This window comes from Schistocerca nitens, chromosome 6 (genome assembly GCF_023898315.1).
Source record: "Schistocerca nitens isolate TAMUIC-IGC-003100 chromosome 6, iqSchNite1.1, whole genome shotgun sequence".
NCBI lineage: Eukaryota > Metazoa > Arthropoda > Insecta > Orthoptera > Acrididae > Schistocerca > Schistocerca nitens.
Window position 1 is genome coordinate 709,644,488 of NC_064619.1, and position 19,515 is coordinate 709,664,002.

Here is a 19,515-nt window from a genome sequence, read left to right on the forward strand (position 1 = left end):
TAGGCGTGTCTAACAATTTGATAAATGGAGCACAGCACTGTTCGGGCATCATTGGTAGCCATTTCCAGCATCTTCTTTAGTCTTCAATAACAAGGGTCAATCCCTCAGCAGCATTATTGTAAAAACTTTTTGAGCCAATTTTATTGTGCCCACACTATATGTAAAAACAAGAAATCTGCCCATGACTAGTTTACAGTTAACACCTGTTCAATAAAATAGTTTCATTGAATACAAAAATGATAGATGCAAACACTAAAAATAATTTCTGCAGGAAATAAGAAAAATAGAAGTAAGAAACAGAACATTTAATGGACAGGATACATAGCTTCTCAGCAGATAGAAGAGGTGTCATGTCGCGGACAGGCAAACGAAAAGAAGTACTAGAAATATTTGAGCTTTCAGGTGAAGTCCTTCTTCAGAAGTAGAACTTCCACACAACAATATTTCACACACACCTGACCACTGTTTCAGGGCATTAAGGCTGACGTAAGTCAGACCTTAGTGCCTCGAGTCGGTGCCCATGTATGTTTGAGTCGTTGTGTGAATGTGAAAAAGTTCTGTTTCTGAAGAAGGACTTTGCCCAAAAGCTCAACTATTTCTAGTATTCCTTTTCCTCATGCTTGTCTGTGACTCAATGCTTCCTCTATGTGGTGAGTAGCAATCTATCCTTTCCATGGTGCTGTTATTCCATCCTGGACATTCTACTGACTGAAATCGATAATGATAGACTGCAAAAGTTCAAGATCAGGTAATTGTACTTTTTTCCCACTATTTTGTTTATATGGTCCACATAATAGCTGCTTATGTTATGTCATAGGCTTGCAGCAGAGATAAAGTAGGACACGTTATCATCTTTGTGTACCATATCCTCTACTTTTGTGAGTTCAAGCTAAGGACCCAAACTTGTCGTGCTTACCCTCTGAATACTGAGTATGTACTGCCCAACTGATCTAAGAGAGGTTTGGCATTGAAGAGGATGTTTTCAATGTATATGTGACTTGTTCCTGCTCTCTGTGTGCACAAATTCTTGTAAGATACATCTTATGGGCTCATACGGATATTCAACATTGAATTAATTGGTACGCTAATACTGTAATATTTACTTCCATATTTTCCATCTTGTTTATACATTAGGACCTGATGTTAGATGTAATTGTAATGAAATCAGAAGGTTGCATAAAACAAGAATGATAAGGGAAGGTAAACTACCCTGCAATATGCTGTGCTTAACAATCGATAATAATTCTAGAGCAACAGTCGGCAACTGGTAGTTCGCGGTTCAGATCTGGACCACAGAAGGTCAGAAAGGGAACTGCCAACAATATTTTGAAAGTACTGTGTGTATCAAAGAGAATCATTCAATTTGACATGTCTATATTTTTGAAACTAATAAACATTTACAATGAATTTTGTTTTTTGATGAACAGGAAACTCAAAAAGTTTTTTTGTTGTCAATGTGGTATTCGAATTGTTCCCAAATTGCAGCAAGTATGTCTTGAGTCACAACTTCCACAGCTGCTGTTATGCGATGCCTCAGTTCATTCATTGTTGTTGGTAATAGAGGCACATAAACAGAGTCTTTTATAAACCCCCAGAAGAAATAACCACATACAGTCAGGTCCGGTGACCTTATAGGCCAGTAATGTATGACTGAATCCCTTGGTCCAGTGTGACCGATCCATCATTCAGTAATCCTTTGATTTAAAAATTCCCACACTTCCAGATCCCAGTGTGACAGTGTCCCATCCTGTTTGTAAAAGAAGTACTTCAAATCAGTCTCCAACTGCGGGAAAATAAAGTTCTCAGGCATATCGAGACATGTGCTTCCTGTAACAATGTTCTCTGGGAAAAAAATGGACCATACACCTTTTCCCATGAAACTGCACAAAACACATTAAACTTTGGGAAGTCCCTCTCATGTTGTACAACTTCATGTGGTTGTTCCATACCCCATATTCTCACATTATGACAGTCCACCTTTCTGTTTAAATGGAATGTTTTCTCACCATTAAACACTAAGTGTGGAAGAAAACTGTCATCTTCCATCTTGCCAAGAACGAAATTACAGAACTTCACACACTGTTGTTTGTCACATTCACAAAGAGCTTGCAGTATCTTAATTTTGTATGCTTTCATGTGTAAATGTTGAAACAAAACATGCCAGACGGACATCGGGGGCATGTTGAGCTGTTGAGCTGCACAGCGAATGGATTGCTGTGGACTCCTTGTGAAACTATGGTGGATACATTCAACATCTGTGTCAGACACTCAGGAATGGCCCAGCAATTTGCCTTTACAAAAACAACCTGTTTCTGGAATTGTTTATGCCATTGTTTAAAGCTCTGTGCAGTGGGAGGATACACATCATTCCTAATACAAAAGTCAAGCTGAACAGTTATTACTGACCCACACTGCACAAAACGTAGAACACAAAACTCTTTCTGTTGTCTTGACACCATTTTTATTAGAACTGAAGTGGGTGCACACTGCAGCTACCTAACGGGAACCATGTAAAACTTGAGAGTTCGCTCTTTCCAATGGTACATTGTTCATGCACATATTTCAAATAACATAATGGTTATGATTTTTATAGACCGGATAATTCTTTTTGATACAAGAAAATTATTTAAAAAATTATTTTTCTGTAGACAACAATATGTTTGGGTACCACCTTTACTACTTTTAATAGTGTTTTACAAGTAATTGAGTGACTCGATTTAAGTTGATGATGGTTAGTTAGTAGATTAAATACAGAATCACTATGCTGCATAATGAAGGAGGGCATGCTGGAGAATGGAAGCAGAGGGGAGCAAGTTAGCTGGCCTTGTATTGATCCACACAAAAGCTCTGCACACCTGAAGGCAACATGAGCATTTTTTTAATGAAATAGGAGATTTTATAAGTTGATCTCTGACTCTGGCAACCTAGGAAGCCTCTTTTAATTGGAGCAAGCATATTCATTTTAACAAAATTTTTGTGTCTGTAATTTGAATGAATGCTCAACACCACTTTATGAAATTTTGAAGTGAAATGACAGTTTTATCTTTTGGGCGGGTGCACATGGTGATGGTGACCTGTGACATGGAAGCGGCTCCTTTATGGTGTGTCAGTATGCGGTTTGTGCTGGGCAACGGTATTTTTTATAAAGAACAAATCTAAATAAAATAGATAAATTTTATCGTCACTTTGTGAAGAGTTGTTGTGAACTCTTACAGAGCTGTCATTAATTTGTCTTGTAATAACAAGAAGCTTATGATGTTTCCTTGTATTGACATGTATCCTAAAGTTTGTGGAATGAACATCATTTTTTTATGCTGAGTGGTGGGCCTGGAGCTGTTCGAGTTTACCTCATATGCAACAAAACTATTACTTGTGTTAAACATGCCAATTTAAAGCAACACTACCAAACATCTCATCAACAGTTGCATAAAAGTTTTCCTCTGGATGGTGAAGCTTGTCAAAAAAAGGCCTAGCCTTACAAAATCATCCTTTGAGTGGGCAAGCAAAATCTGCCAAAAAAGTGTTGCATGCATGTTGGGTGCTTAATAAACAGCACAAGACATTTCCTGACTCTGAGATAGAAAAAAAGATACATTGGAAGTGGCCGCATCACTTTTTGAAGAGAAAAAGGACATTGCTGCCACAATTCATGGTATTCATTGTCAGCAACAAGCAACCAAAATTTTTACTGCTGACAGTAAAAGCAGTTTGCTCGAACTTCTACAGAAGATGCCCTGCAACACCACAGCTCTTGATGGATGATGTGACATTTTTAATGAAGAACAAATGTTCACTGTCATGTGATTTTTGGATACTGAAAGCAAATCATATAGGAAATAATTACTATCAATATTGCCATTTAAAAACAAGACTTGTGGAGAAGACGTATTCAAGACTTTTGATGACTATGAAAAAAATCAACCATTAGTTATGATAAAATGATGTCTGACAACTGAAGGGGACCCAGGGATGGCTGGCAGAGAAAAGGGGCTAGTAAAGAGAATCAAGGACAAGAATGCAGGGCTACATCTTGTGTTGTTGTTATGGTCTTCAGTCCAGAGACTGGTTTGATGCAGCTTTCCATGCTACTCTACCCTGTGCAAGCTTCTTCACCTCCCAGTACCTACTGCAACCTACATCCTTCTGAATCTGCTTAGTGTATTCATCTCTTGGCCTCCTTCTACAAATTTTACCCTCCACACTGCCCTCCAATACTAAATTGGTGATCCCTTGATGCCTCAGAACATGTCCTACCAAGTGATCCCTCCTTCTAGTCAAGTTGTACCACAAATTTCTCTTCTCCCCAATTCACTTCAATACCTCCTCATTAGTTATGTGATCTACCCATCTATTCCTCACCATTCTTCTGTAGCACCACATTTCGAAAGCTTCTGTTCTTTTCTTGTCCAAACTCTTTGTCGTCCATGTTTCACTTCCATACATGGCTACACTCCATACAAATTCTTTCAGATATGACTTCCTGACACTTTAATCAATACTCGATGTTAACAAATTTCTCTTCTTCAGAAATGCTTTCCTTGCCATTGCCAGTCTACATTTTATATCCATTCTACTTTGACCATCATTAGTTATTTTGCTCCCCAAATAGCAAAACTCATTTACTACTTTAAGTGTCTCATTTCCTAATCTAATTCCCTCAGCATCACCCGAGTTAACTTGACTACATTTCACTATCCTCATTTTGCTTTTGTTGATGTTCATCTTATATCCTCCTTTAAAGGCACTGTCCATTCCATTCAACTGCTCTTCCTGGTTCTTTGCTGTCTCTGACAGAATTACAATGTCATCAACAAACTTCAAAGTTTTTATTTCTTCTCCATGGATTTTAATTCCTACTCCAAATTTTTCTTTTGTTTCCTTTACTGCTTGCTCAATATACAGATTGAGTAACATCGGGGAGAGGCTACAACCCTTTCTCACTCCCTTCCCAACCACTGCTTCCTTTTCATGCTCCTCGACTCTTATAACTCCATCTGGTTTCTGTACAAATTGTAAATAGCCTTTTGCTCCCCATGTTTTACCCCTGCCACCTTCAGAATTTGAAAGAGAGTATTGCAGTCAACATTGTCAAAAGCTTTCTCTAAGTCTAAAAATGCTAGAATTGTAGGTTTGCCTTTCCTTAATATATCTTCTAAGATAAGTCGTAGGGTCAGTATTGCATCACGTGTTCCAACATTTCTACGGAATCCAAACTGATCTTCCCCGAGGTCAGCTTCTACCAGTTTTTTCATTCAGCTGTAAAGAATTCGTGTTAGTATATTGCAGCCGTGACGTATTAAACTGATAGTTCGGTAATTTTCACATCTGTCAACACCTGCTTTCTTTGGGAATGGAATTATTATATTCTTCTTGAAATCTGAGGGTATTTCGCCTGTCTCATACATCTTGCTCACCAGATGGTAGAGTTTTGTCAGGGCTGGCTCTCCCTAGGCTATCAGTAGTTCTAATGGAATGTTGTATACTCCCGGGGCCTTGTTTCGACTTAGGTCTTTCAGTGCTATGTCAAACTCTTCACGCAGTGTCATATCTTCCATTTCATCTTCATCTACATTCTCTTCCATTTCCATAGTATTGACTTCAAGTACATCACTCCTGTATAGACCCTCTATATACTCCTTCCACCTTTCTGCTTTCCCTTCTTTGCTTAGAACTGGTTTTTTATCTGAGCTCTTGAATATTCATACAAGTGGTTCTCTTTTCTCCAAAGGTCTCTTTAATTTTCTTGTAGGCAGTATCTATCTTACCCCTAGTGTTATATGCCTCTACAGTCTTACATTTGTCCTCTAGCCATCTCTGCTTAGCCATATTGCACTTCCTATCTATCTCATTTTTGAGACGTTTGTATTCCTTTTTGTCTGCTTCATTTACTGCATTTTTATATTTTTTCCTTTCATCAATTAATCTTATCTTATCAGCACATAATTCACCACACAGCTCTTTGTGGAAAAGTTGGTACCACTCTGATATAAGTAATGGATAGCTTGATCAAGCTGATTAATTTTATGAGAACTCGTTCTGCTATTTAGCACAGACAGAACAAATAGCTTCTATCTGAGTATGATTCATCGCATTCTGACTCAGTGCAGCACAACAATGTTCACAGGCAAAGTAAACATCAAGTGACTGAACATTTTTGGCAAACAAAAGAAGTAGTAACTTCTTTTGTAGACAAGAAGCTAGGATGTTTCTGGAGTTCTTAGCAGAGTAATGTGATATTCTATCTATAGCCTAGCTGAAAGACTTTCTCAAATGTTCAAATGCACTCCGTATGAAGCTACATGGAATTGGGAAATTAATATGTGGTCGATACAAAGCATGTCCTCTTTCTGTCACAACCTGGGAATCTTTGAAAAAGAAATGCAATTGCTGAATATGTTCGTGTTCCAACAATTCTTGAATATAAAAATAATTCTGAAACAGATATTACACATTTTCAAATTTGATGTCAGATGTTACAAAGGAATTTGCAGTGAGACCCCAAGACCTCGCAGAGATAGAGAAGTTGTCATGATTCTTAAAATCGCCTTTTGAAGTTTCTCTAGAAGCAAAATGGACCAACGTGGCTGCGAAGTTGTACTGCTATTCAAAACCTGTCCTCCAAATGGAAATACTGGATTTGAAGGAAGAGATTTCCTTGCCGATGTATAAAACTGCATCCAGCAAAGAATTTTGGAGTAAACATTTCCCAGAAAAATAAGGGAATTGCAAAAAATTAACCATTTACCTGGCTGTTATGTTTGGCTCCACATACGTTTGTGGAACTTGTCTGTCGTATGTTGTCTATTTACTATTGAACCAGCCATAGTGCTGCTATGATCGTAACTGCAAGGCAGTTTTTGTACAAAGGCTTTCCCTTGTATTGTCACACTTATGGTACAGATGGTTTGGAAGTGGACATAGGAGTCCGAAACTGGTCATTGTCAAGAAATAAGAAAGATACTTCGTCGTGCAACTTATGATGGAGCTACAACCATTTATTTAGTTCATTTTTAAAAATGAATTTTTTTGAGAACCAGTACCTCTCAAGATTAACATTCATCCACGTGAAAGATGCTCTTTGCATAATCTATTCTCCATGTGAACCTAACTTGAATAACCTGGCTCAAGACCATAAATATAATTTCTCCCATTGATTTTTGGTACAGCTATTCCTACCTGTTATTTTCATATTATTTTGTGAGTGAGAATTAAAAAAATATTAGTACCGAATATGAGTTGCTTTTCTTTTGTGACCTCAATACAAATTTTCAAAAGTATGTGGACCCTGGGGCCATATCTGAACCCCACCTAAAATTAGTTACCAACACCTGTTCTAGAGGATAGTTAAGTTTAAAAGAGCTGTAAGGACAGATAATATTTCAAACAAATAATATCATCAATAAACCAATACAATACATTGTATCAGTTGGAAAATTCAATTCAAGAAACTATTCTTAGCTTTCAGAACTATTAATTTATTTATCAGAAAGGAAAGAGAAATTGGTTAGGAGAGGCTATAAAGGAAGGGCAGGTCAATCAATCCCCCGGATAAGAGGGGAAACAAAGGGTGACTGCCACCTTTCCTTTCTTTCCCAACCTACCTCTTTTTTCCTACTGAGGAATGAATAAGTAGGTCTGAAAGCTAGGAATATTTTTTTACTTTTCAATACGTCTGACATTGGTACTAAAATTTTGCCTCCTGAAGGTAAGTGCTAACATCCTTTCTGTATCTTGGACAGGGCTTAAGTGGGATCCATTAGTCCTCGGCTTTTGATACATTGATGATATCTTTGCTATATGGATTCATGGTGAGACTGATCTGTTAAAATTTTTGGAATCTCTAAATATAGTTTTCCAATTAAATTTCACATGGTCCTATTCTGAAACTTGTGCCATGTTCCTTGATGTTGACATCATCCCCACTGAAGGTGTGCTTCACATTTCAACAGTACTTACATTTTAACACTTGCTATTCTTTCCATGTCAAATTTTCCTTGCCATACAGCTTTGATGTTCGAGGCAAATGTTCAGATGCAGACTCTTTACAGCACTACTCCCATCATTCTCACCTCAGCCTTCACTGAACGTAATTGGGTAATTACATTCAGTGAAGGCTGAGGTGAGAATGATGGGAGTAGTGCCATCACATACAATCCTGAAAAGAAAAGAAAAGAAAAGAAAAACAAAGTTTACACCTCTTGTCACTCAGCACTATATTAATCTTGAATGTGTTAATCAGCTACTTCTACAAAGTTTTGACTTTGTTAATCATGCTCTGAAATGAGGTCCTTTCTGTCTGAAATTTTACCCACCACACCTAGAATAGCTTTTCTTCATTTGAACTCCCCCTTCCCCAATCCCTGCAGTATGACTCCTACCGCTGTGACCATCGCTGCTTGCCTATGCACCCTCCTACCATCACCTATACCAGCCCTGTAACTGGCAAAACATGGACTATTACAGGGAGAGCCATGTGTGAAATGACATATTGTGTACCAGCTGTTATGTAAATACTATCCGACCTTCTACTTTGGTATGACTACCACCAGAGGGTGTATACAGGCAACACACAATATTCATTCTCTACAATATGACAGTCATGACCACAGTGCCTGTTTTGCCACACTTGTCATCTGCATTCTACTCTCGACACCAGTATCTCAGAACTACACAGGTGGGGACTGTCACTGCAACATGTGTTTGGTTCTTGCCACTCACGTGGCCTTAATTTATGTTAATTTCTTCAGTCTTATTTTCCATTGTTTTTTTTTTTTTCAGTCTTAGCATTTTTTGTTTTTCAGCCACTTTTCCCCTCTCTCCTCCCCCTCTCCCACCTCATATGGCTTCCATGTATTGTGCACTTAACTTTCCAATGTTACTAACTCTTTGTTTTGTCAGTACTCTCTAGCTTACGTATTAGCCTTTCTTCCACGTTTAAGCTCCCAGGTTTTCAAACTTTGGCCAGTGCAGTCCCCAACTGTCAGCCATTCCTTCTAATCCCGTCTGATAAGTCTCCTCTGGCCATTTCTTAAACCTTGCCAGTCATTTTCCTTCAGTGCTCTTCCTTCTTCTTCTGCCAGAAGAAGAGGCTACTGGCTCCAAAAGCTTGTACATTTCCTTAACTTCTAACTTCTGTGTATTTCTTTCACCGCCAGTTGGAGGTTAGACTTTTATCCATCCAGTTACATCACATTCTGTATCTTTCTGATTTTAAAGGCAACATACTACACTAAAGAGATAAAGAAACTGGTACACCTGCCTAATATTGTGTAAGGCCCCTGCGAGCACGCAGAAGTGCTGCAACACAATGTGGCATGGACTCAACTAATGTCTGAAATAGAGCTGGAGGGTACTGACACCATGAATACGGCAGGGCTATCCATAAATCTTTAATAGTACGACGGGGGGGGGGGGGGGGTGAGACCTCTTCTGATGAGCATGTTGCAAGGCATCCCGGATATGATAATAATGTTCATGTCTGGAGAGTTTGGTGGACAGTGGAAGTGTTTAAACTCGGTAGAGTGTTCCTGGAGTCACTCTGTAGCAATTCAGGACATGTGGGCTGTTGCATTGTCCCAAGTCTGTTGTGATTCATGATGGAGATGAATGAATGCAGGTGATCAGACAGGATGCTTACGTACGTGTCACCTGTCAGAGTCGTATCTAGACGTATCAGGGTCCCATATCTCTCCAACTGCACACGCAGCACATCATTGCAGAGGCTCCATCAGCTTGAATAGTCACCTGCTGACATGCAGGGTCCATGGATTCATGAGGTTTGTCTTCATCAGTTCGATACAATTTGAAACAAGACTTGTTTGACCAGGCAACATGTTTTGAGTCATCAACAGTCCAGTGTCAGTGTTGACAGGCCCAGGCGGAGAATAAAGCTTTGTGTTGTGCAGTCATCAGGGGTACACGAGCGGTCCTCCAGCTCCAAAAACCCATATCGACAATGTTTTGTTGAATGGTTCACATGCTGACCCTTGTTGATGATCCAGCATTGAAATCTGCAGCATTTTGCAGAAGAGTTGCACTTGTGTCATGTTGAATGAATCTCTTCAGTCATTGTCGGTCCCATTCTTGCATAATCTTTTTCTAGCCACAGCAATTTTGGAGATTTGATGTTTTACCGGATTCCTGTTATCCACGGTACTCTCATGACATGTTCGAAGGGGAAAATCCCCACTTCATCGCTACATCAGAGATTTTGTGTCCCATCGCTCGTGCACCGACTGTAACACCACATTCAAATTCACTTAAATCTTGATAACCTGACATTGTAGCAACAGTAACCAATCTAACAACTGTGCCAGACATTTGTTGTCTTATACAGGCATTGCCGACTGCAGTGTCTCATTCTGCCTGCTTACATATTTCTGTATTTGAATACACATTCCTATACCAGATTCTTTGGTGCTTTGGTATATATTTCCCAGTATAAAATATGCATATCTTCAAAACAAGTCTGGAAAGCAGATGTTAAGGTCAATTTTCCAGTGCATCCATTCCTTAGAACTTCTAGTCTGAATTCATGCTGATCAAAGACTGTTTCCTTCTGTTTTATTATTTGAATAGTTCATCGTTTTTGTGCCACTGTTATGGAGAAATGAATTCTGTTTTAAAAACTATGAACTCATCATTAGTATTCATAAATAGTGTATTCGTGTAGAATTTTCAACTGCTGCAAATAATTGTCGATATATTTTACGTTTCTGATCTCGAATTTTACTGAAAATATTGACAAGTTATGGATGAAATACAATACTGACAGATCTCAGCAAGAACCTAAAGCCTATGGATAAACAAAATTATATGGTTTTTTACTTTCTCCTGGAGATATGTCTCACATCCTCGTAGATGGGCTTATGTGGAGCTGTGAATTTACAGGAATAAGCTGGTCACAAATTGATGGTTTGAGAAATAGAGACAAACTAAATATATAATAACTGAAGTCATTAAAAATGAAACAAACATACAGCTCTATTCATTGACAGGAAAGTGAGAGAATGAGGAACAGAGTATGTCCACATTTAAAGCAACAGAAGTTATGACAAGTAAATGTCAAAGAAAAAAAATTGTTTCTTATTGTCTGTTTCTGAATGGTCCTCTTCACTTGTTTGAATAACGAAACATACACCATAGATGATCATTTTACTTATCACAGTTCACTGTTTTTACTGTAAGTGGTGTGAACGGGACCAATATTAGGTAATTGTGTCATACTGTTGTAGTCATCAAACCAACTGTCTCTCTAATTTCAACATAAAATTTATTGCTAGATCCAAAATAAACGTTTTGTTTGCGTGTCTTGTGTATGTTTTATGCCATCCAAATTTTCCATCTGTAGGCATGCATCACAGTTTAAATGATTAATACAAGGTATAGTAACAGAAACAATAATGTAGGCAGAAATAGCATCTGATACATCAGAGGAGTGTCTCTCTCCCAATGGAATATGGGCTGAACAAACTTTAGTAACGTGCTAAAACTGCACACCAATCTTCTGGAAATGAGGTCTCCAGCTTTCAAGATCAGCCCTCTGCACCCTGTGATATTGGAACATGTTCAGCAGCTATCTCTTTAGTATTCTCCCAGTGTCCACTGAGGCTGAGTTAACATTTCCTTGAAAGAATGTGAAGGAACAAAACTGTGTTAAGATTAAAGTCACTTATCTTTTAGTTAATAGAGGGAATTTGGTACCTTTAATTCAATGTATGTGAATTAATTTGGATGTTGTTAGATTTCAATGCAGCAAAGAAATATCTGTGCGACTTGCAGCTTTCAGTAAAACGTATAGTTGCTTTACTAATTGCTAGTTTTATTCTAAATAGGCAAACGATAAGACATTACAACATTTTACTGTCAATAAAGTATTATAGAGAAATGAAAAAGAAAGAAAAAATGAGAAATAAAAGTAAGAGTTATATAAATGTTCTGATTCATAAGATATTTGTGATGGTTTGAACCACAGCTACTTCTCAGTGATATGAATGTCATAAGGAATACATGTGGGATGTTGATAGATAAAAGTTCAGTGGCAAAGTGACAGATAATTGTCAGCTGTTGGAGGACCGAATGGACTGAAATACTAGTATGTAGTCTGCTGAGATAGAAAGTAATTATTTTTCTAATGCATTCACTGCTGCCGGGTGGAATACATGAAGCTTTTCATCATAATAAAGCTAGGATAATGAGAAACAGATCTCCAGCTATAAAAAGTTATGTCCACAGCTTGTGGTCTTGCGGTAGTGTTCTCGATTCCCGCGCATGGGGTCCCGGGTTCGATTCCTGGTAGGGTCAGGGATTTTTCCTGCCTCGAGATGACTGGGTGTCGTCGTGTCATCTTCATCATAATCGTTCATCCCCGTTATGGTCGGAGGAAGACAATGGCAAATCACCTCCGCTAGGACCTTGCCTAGTATGGCGGTGCGGGTCTCCCGCATCATCCCCTATGCTCCTCAGAGTATGGGGCCTCATCATCATCATCAGCATCATAAGTAAACAACATGTCCACCTGCTTAACTGGGTGGTAACATGCTTGCTTCCCGTGCCAGTGGGCCTGAGTTCAATTCCCGGCCGGGTTGGAGATTTTCTCTGCTCGTGGACTGGGTGTTGTGTTGTCCTCATCATCATTTCATCATTATCACCAATATGCAAGTTGCCCAATGTGGCATCGACTGCAATAACACTTGCACTTGGCGGCCGAACCACCCTGGATGGGGCCTCCCAGCCAAAAATACCATACACTCATTTCATTTCATTTCTATTTCAGCGCCAGAAAGAAAAAAATGTGTTATAAGTGTACAGAGAGTAATTACTGAGTCAGGATGTAATACTAGTTCCAGAAGTAATCATTTGAACTGGAGTTAAGTGTGTTCTTAAATTCAGCTTGGTGAGAGGTTAAAGTGATTCTCTTGATTTCGTAGTCAAAAATTAGCAACAACTCATGTATAGAATACGGCAGTGTAAAAAAAAGAAATTGAAGCCAAGAGTTCCAAACTGATTCAAAAAATGTATCCAGAAGCTAGATACAGAATCATCATAATTAATTCCAGAGGTCGTAGGTCAAGGTATAGTCCAGCATACCTTTTAAATTGGTTATGTCAGTGTAAATGCAACTGTAGAACGAGAGGCCGGATGACAGTATGATGTGGCCAAGCCAAGCAAACGTCCTGTCTTATCTTCTACAGTTGATAGGCCTGAAGGACTAGAGGGAAAACCTTTAATATTATCTTTGAAGTTATACATCACTCTTTGAGATTTTGTCTCACTAACTCAGCTGGTGTTAGAACACATAACTCATAACCCAAACTTCTGAGTTTGAGCCTTGACATTATGTGCAGTTTTAATCTCTCAAGAAAATTTCTTTTGCTGCATATATTGCTACAGAAAGAAAGATTTCATCTTGTAACCAACTGTAGTATAGTTATCTTTTTTCCTCAGTGGTGCTATCATACATATATTGGTAGAGAATACCTGTGAAATTTAGGACACTAGTTGACACACAGTTTAAGATTGTAGTTATTTTGTCAATCAGTGAGAAATTATTGTATAAATTAACAAGTAGAGCAATGACAGAAAAGAAAAAAATCCAGATTTCTGCCTCAACATAGATTCTTCTTCTACAGAGAAACATATCAGGAAATTTCCTTAACAAGTAAATATCATTTTGAATGTGTCTGATGATGTTTATACTGTTCTCCATTTATTTTGTTTGACTCTTAAGCTATTTTATCATTCATGTATGTAAAACAGTTTTATATTCACACAAAGAGTAAAACAGCTCAAACTGTATAACAACTCTTTCCAAGTCACACTAACATATTACTGTTTCACAATATCTAAAAAAAAATTCTGTAGTTTTCTGATATTTTTACTGAATAGCAGAAGTGTTGATTTATCAACAGGGATACACAAAAGAGAATGAAAGCTTTCCACACACACACACACACACACACACACACACACACACACACACACACACACACACACAGATATTCTACTAGAATTTTCCTTACCATATGTGTACCTTTTGCTGTTCCATAATTTTGTAGTTCTATTTATTCATCTGAGATTTATCTTATAAAATGATGGTACCTGTAATTTTTCTGATGATTTCAGTTTCATTCACAAATTTATACTACATTTTGTTGCGTTTACAGTTTCTTAATTCATATGTCTGCTGTTTATGTTGTAAATCCCCTTTGTTACAAATCATTCTTCTAGGCTATAGTCCTGAGACTCTAATGTTGGCATTAGCATAGTTTTTTATGTCTGCTGTATTATCCATAATGTTCTGTGTGAATTTTTAGATAAATACCTTGAATCATTATACACTTTCTTTGTGCGCTTGAAGCAACAGTGACTAATAATTACCAAAACATTCATTTAGAATGAAAATCTGTCAAATAAATTTGACTTGAAAAGTTCTTCAAAAATACTTCTGATGTAGTGTAACAAAATGAGTTTATTTATAAAAAGTGTGAATTTTCTCCAATATTATTATAATTATTATAGCTTTACATAAGTAAATGTGCAAAAATCATTTCCATCATGCTTAAACCTCTTTTAGATACAATTATTGTGGTGTTTAACTCAAAAGGTCTACACTGTGTTGAGTAACACTGCCCTTTGTCAGTAACAGAGGGGAAGAGATGCTAAGTTATTCACAGAATGAGCAAACAACATTTCTAGATCGTCTATAATATTGCATTGTACTTTTATGCTTTCCCATGCCTCTTTCCCTTTCTGGCGTATGGGAAAGTCATATCTGTTGTTTTTCTGCATTTTATTCATTTCACAATTATCAGTATTTCTTTATTTATTTTTCTCCATGAGCCCAATCCCCTCTCATCTTTGTTTTTTAAAGAGAAGAAGATAACTGGGAGTAACTGAAAAATGTTGAAGCATTCCATCCATATAAATGTTCCAGATGTTTCTCAAAGCCTGCTACATATTTTAGATTAGGAGAAGCAAACAGAAATAAATGCCCATTGACAATCTATTGAATAATTGTTTTTAATAAAATCAAAACACATTACAGACTGTAATCAGATTTATAAACATAAAGTAAACTTGATTTTCCCAGGAAGCCTTAATAATGGAGTTCAACTGAAACTGATGTTTAAAGACAAATACTTTATAAAATGTAATTTAAGTATTTTTGTAATTATCGCCTCTGTTCTTTAAAAAATCATTGTACTTAATATTATTAATCTACAGTTTCCAACTTTCAAGTAGCATACAGGTCCTTTGCTTTTCTCTTCTTCTCTCAGGTATGACAAACAAAACTTGTAGTTGCTTCATAATAAGTACAAAAATTGCAAATCTCCTGTGAAGATCTCTCTGGAGTATAGTCCTTTTAGGCATCTGGATATATGGCTCCAGATAGTTGTATAGCAATTGCCAGCTTTTTTGTAGCACATACAGCATGGTATTCATGCTTCTTGACACTAAACAAAATTTCAGGTCAGTGTTTCCCAACGTGCATGTTGTAAATGCACAGTAAGAAGTGCACTTCACAGACTTATTTGATGATTAATTTTGTTTTTGCTGCAACACCTTTAAGTATTTAAGATGACTATATTCAAAACTCTTTGATCAATACCCTCAGTACCTGAATACTGGAATGTAAGGCAAGCTCCATGTGTCAAATGCACTGAGGTACTGATTGCTGTTGAGTCTTAGACATGTCACATAAATAAAATGTACGATATTTCACTCCACTAGATTTCACATTTAAATTTCAGTGGCTTCAGTAATGGGAAACACTTGCCAAAAATAAAATTATTCTCTCATACAGTAGTGCATATTTCAGTGACCTCAGGTCCATTTGTAAGTCAGCAAATAGCACATTATGTAAAGTTTTTTATGATGTTTACATTAAATAACTGATTAAAGAATTTGAACTAAAGTATTTATCATAGCTGATGTAAATTCTCCACTTAAACCACAAAATTACATAAAGCATTCCCTTGTAAATACAGCCATAGATACATGATTTTGGTAGTTGTTTCTCGAGGGAAAGGTAGTCTACATACACTTCAGAGAGTATTGGCGTATTTGAAAACATGGAAGCAGTCAGTCATTTGTTTAAGCACTTCATTAAAACCATGTGAAATCCTTGTGGTTATATGAAATAAAATCATATGGATGATACTGTCAACTGAGTTGTGTGTGAGCTACATTACGCATGAGTTTCTTTACACAGTAGCCTAGTAGTCGTTCTGTTTTGTGGTTTATTCACACTCAGAGAAATTTAACCATTTATTTATTTCCTTTAATTCTTCATAGGAAGCATTTTGCACATCTTGGCATATTGTATTAGAACATTCTCAGTAACCCCACACATTTTTTAAACGCCATGTGAATCCAGCCAAAAATCGTGTTACTAAAATATATTATCATCAGTGATTGATAAAGACTTTGTTTACTGTGCTCTTAAAAATATATATGCAGTTTTTAGCATAATTTTACAGTTACTACACTGCTGTAACAATTCAGTTAATTTCTAAGCAGTCATAATATGCCACATAAAAGAAAGAGAGATAGTCACCATTGTATGAATATTTCAGCAGAAGTACAAGTGGCTTAGAAGCACATTTAAATCTTATTTTCCATTATCTTTTTATGTCAACTGCATGTTCAAAAAATGTGTGGTTACTGTTTGTTGTACAGATAATCATAGTCACGTTGAAAAAGGGTAAAGAAAAAATCCTTTTCATTAACAGTGTGCATTTTAGCATCATTAGATTGCATTGCCTAGACAATAGTTCACTTGAAATAGTTAAAAGTTTAGATATTTTAGGAAGTTATTGTACACTTCTTGTTGATTAATTTTGGTTACTTTTTCTATTTTGTCACAGCTTTAAAAAGTAGTTTCAATAAAAAGAAATTGAATAGTGGTTTGGTCATGAACGAGTTACTTTCAGTCAGTATGTAAAATTATTGCTCTTGCAGAGTATTTAGGGACAGAAATTTAAAAGATTATTTATTCATTGAAGCATATGCATGCATTATCTTTCCATATTTTTTGATATTATTCATAATCAAAAAACATATGCATAACAATTTGGTATTACTTTATTACTGACTTTTATTGTTATTTCTGTTATCAAGATAAATAAGACATCAGTGTTTCACTCACAATGACATTTGTTTGTGTGCATATGTTTTCATGTATCTTTTAAAAATAAAAAAGAATTATAGGCCACTAAATATTGCAGGTTCCAGGGAAGACATAAAAAAATTTAGTTGACTTGTTTCTGTTGCAGCATTCTTCTGACCCTGTATCTAATTAACTTGCATCTTATTACAGATGAGTCAAATGCGGAGGAGAGCATAGAGCTAGAAGTTCTTAATAAAGGTCCAGGAGAATTAGAGACAATGTTGCCAACAGCTGGAGAGAAAGGTGATGATAAAACTGCCTCACACCCTTGGCATGCTCTAGTTTCTTATGTAGATGAACTTACAGTTGGTGGGAGGCGAGATTCTCAGGGGCGCTACATTGATGGCATGGGCAGCTTTCCGGGGTTCGGCCGAAACAAGATCATGAAGGTTCCACAAGAATGCTTCCCTCAACATTGCTATCAACGGTACTAAAATTTTATATACCTCTTGTTGCTTTTATGGCTATTGTACATATATAAGTCTTATTCCCAGACGCTGTTGCCATTGTAGTTTTGAATAATTTGACATTTTTTGTAAGTCTTTAATAAGTAACTATTGTAACCATTAAAAGAAAATCAATAGCAGTTGTGGATGTAAAACTGTGAGAAGCAAATAACAACTTTTGAAAGTAAGTTAGTATTGCTCATATAGTTAATATATCCATATGTTAGAAGTGCATTGTGCAATTAATTCATGTCTCATTTTCAGGTGTGCATGCTGTGATCAGTGTCTTGAAACAAAAATTGGCAAGAAGTGGATGGAAATTCGTACACAGGTTCTTTCAGTTGTGGATACACCAATGTTTGAGTGGTTTATTTTAGTGCTTATTTTTGCATCGAGTATAACATTGTGCTTTGAGGACATTTACCTCGATGAAAATGTAATGCTACAAAAAATTCTTTATTGGACAAATTTAGGATTTTGTGCTTTGTTTAGTGTAGAAATGATGCTCAAATGGATTGCACTTGGATTCTGGAAATACTTCACAAGTTTCTGGACAATTCTTGATTTTATTATTGTTTTTGTAAGTAACTTGAATTTTCAGATTTTGATCAACATAAAAAAAATCATGATGAATTGTGTCTAACTTATGATTATTGTGCTTTAATTACAATGGCTGCTTCTTTTATCAGGTATCAATATTTAGTTTACTAATAGAGGAAAATGAAAATCTGAAAGTTCTGCGGTCTTTGAGAACTCTTCGTGCCTTGAGACCACTGAGGGCAATTTCGAGATGGCAGGGAATGAGGGTGAGCACAGATCAGATTGATAAATATGCTATTACATGCACATGGAGACATTTTCTCTGTAATTGCAGTACTAAATTAGATAATGGACATGTTCATAACATTCATGTACTTGTTGTCAGTTACTAACTGTAAAATATGATCTCAACAGCTTTATGCAAGTTGTAGCTACAAAGAGTAAACATTTCACTTTCCAGTGTATATCAAATCAAAGTAGATCACCATTTGCTCTTCTCTCTCTCTCTTTCATTTTTTGTATTCTCATAATTATTTCAGTACAAGATGAAGCATTTTTGCAGGTTATTTTCAGCCAAAGCTTTGTTCATGAAATTTTCATAGTATTGTATAAAATCTTTTTTGTTTCCTTCTTAAGGAATATTAATACTTCAAACAGATGTAAAAAATTTCTATGCATATTGGCTTGGTAACAAAAAATTTAGGATGTTAGCAACACAGTTCCAAAATCAGGATTTCGTCAGAGCTACATCCTCAGTCACATGTAACTGGCTTGTAATACTGCTTCCTGCAGAGCCTGTGTGAATCAGCAGGTTCCACATTTTGTTGGCAGGTCTTTACTTGGAAGTATGTGTGGGTCCCTGAAGGGATGAGGTGATGATAATGCTCATCATTTTGGTAGTGACTTATACCTAGATGTCCTCCCAAGGTTGTGCTAAATGGAAAGTCAGTCTACTATAGTTGAATTAAGGTTTAGATTGGCCAACACTGCCATTCCTGTATTATTGTAAACTTAGATTCCTTTGACCCTCTAAACACACCACTACACAGAGGTCAGCATTCTGAATTGACACAGTGCTTCATATTTTGAGTTTTTGTAAGTATAAGGCAGAAGATTATGAATGTTTTATCAAGTTAATATGCTACCAATGATGAAATACATTTGCCAATCCACAAACTATAGCAACTTGTCTGCAAGGATAAGGGCACACTTCAGCAGGCACCGCAGGTCAATAATTCAGTAATGCAGAACTTTTTTATGTTACAGTGAGTGTCCATAATAGTGTAACTCTCCTTTGTATAATATGGCTCCAAGGAAAGTTCTGACAGAAATGAGAACTTAGGAGTAAAGGAGACCACT

General features: G+C 36.7%; 1 protein-coding gene across 1 annotated transcript in view; it reads left to right on the forward strand.

Annotated features, from left to right (window-relative positions):
• Positions 1 to 19,515, forward strand: part of LOC126263582 (sodium channel protein 60E-like) — a 347,601-nt gene that overhangs the window by 214,428 nt on the left and 113,658 nt on the right. Inside the window, exons 21-23 of the mRNA XM_049960674.1 lie at positions 17,321 to 17,597; positions 17,881 to 18,196; positions 18,306 to 18,422. Coding sequence (XP_049816631.1) covers positions 17,321 to 17,597; positions 17,881 to 18,196; positions 18,306 to 18,422 — 710 coding nt within the window. The remainder of the gene's footprint in view (positions 1 to 17,320; positions 17,598 to 17,880; positions 18,197 to 18,305; positions 18,423 to 19,515) is intronic.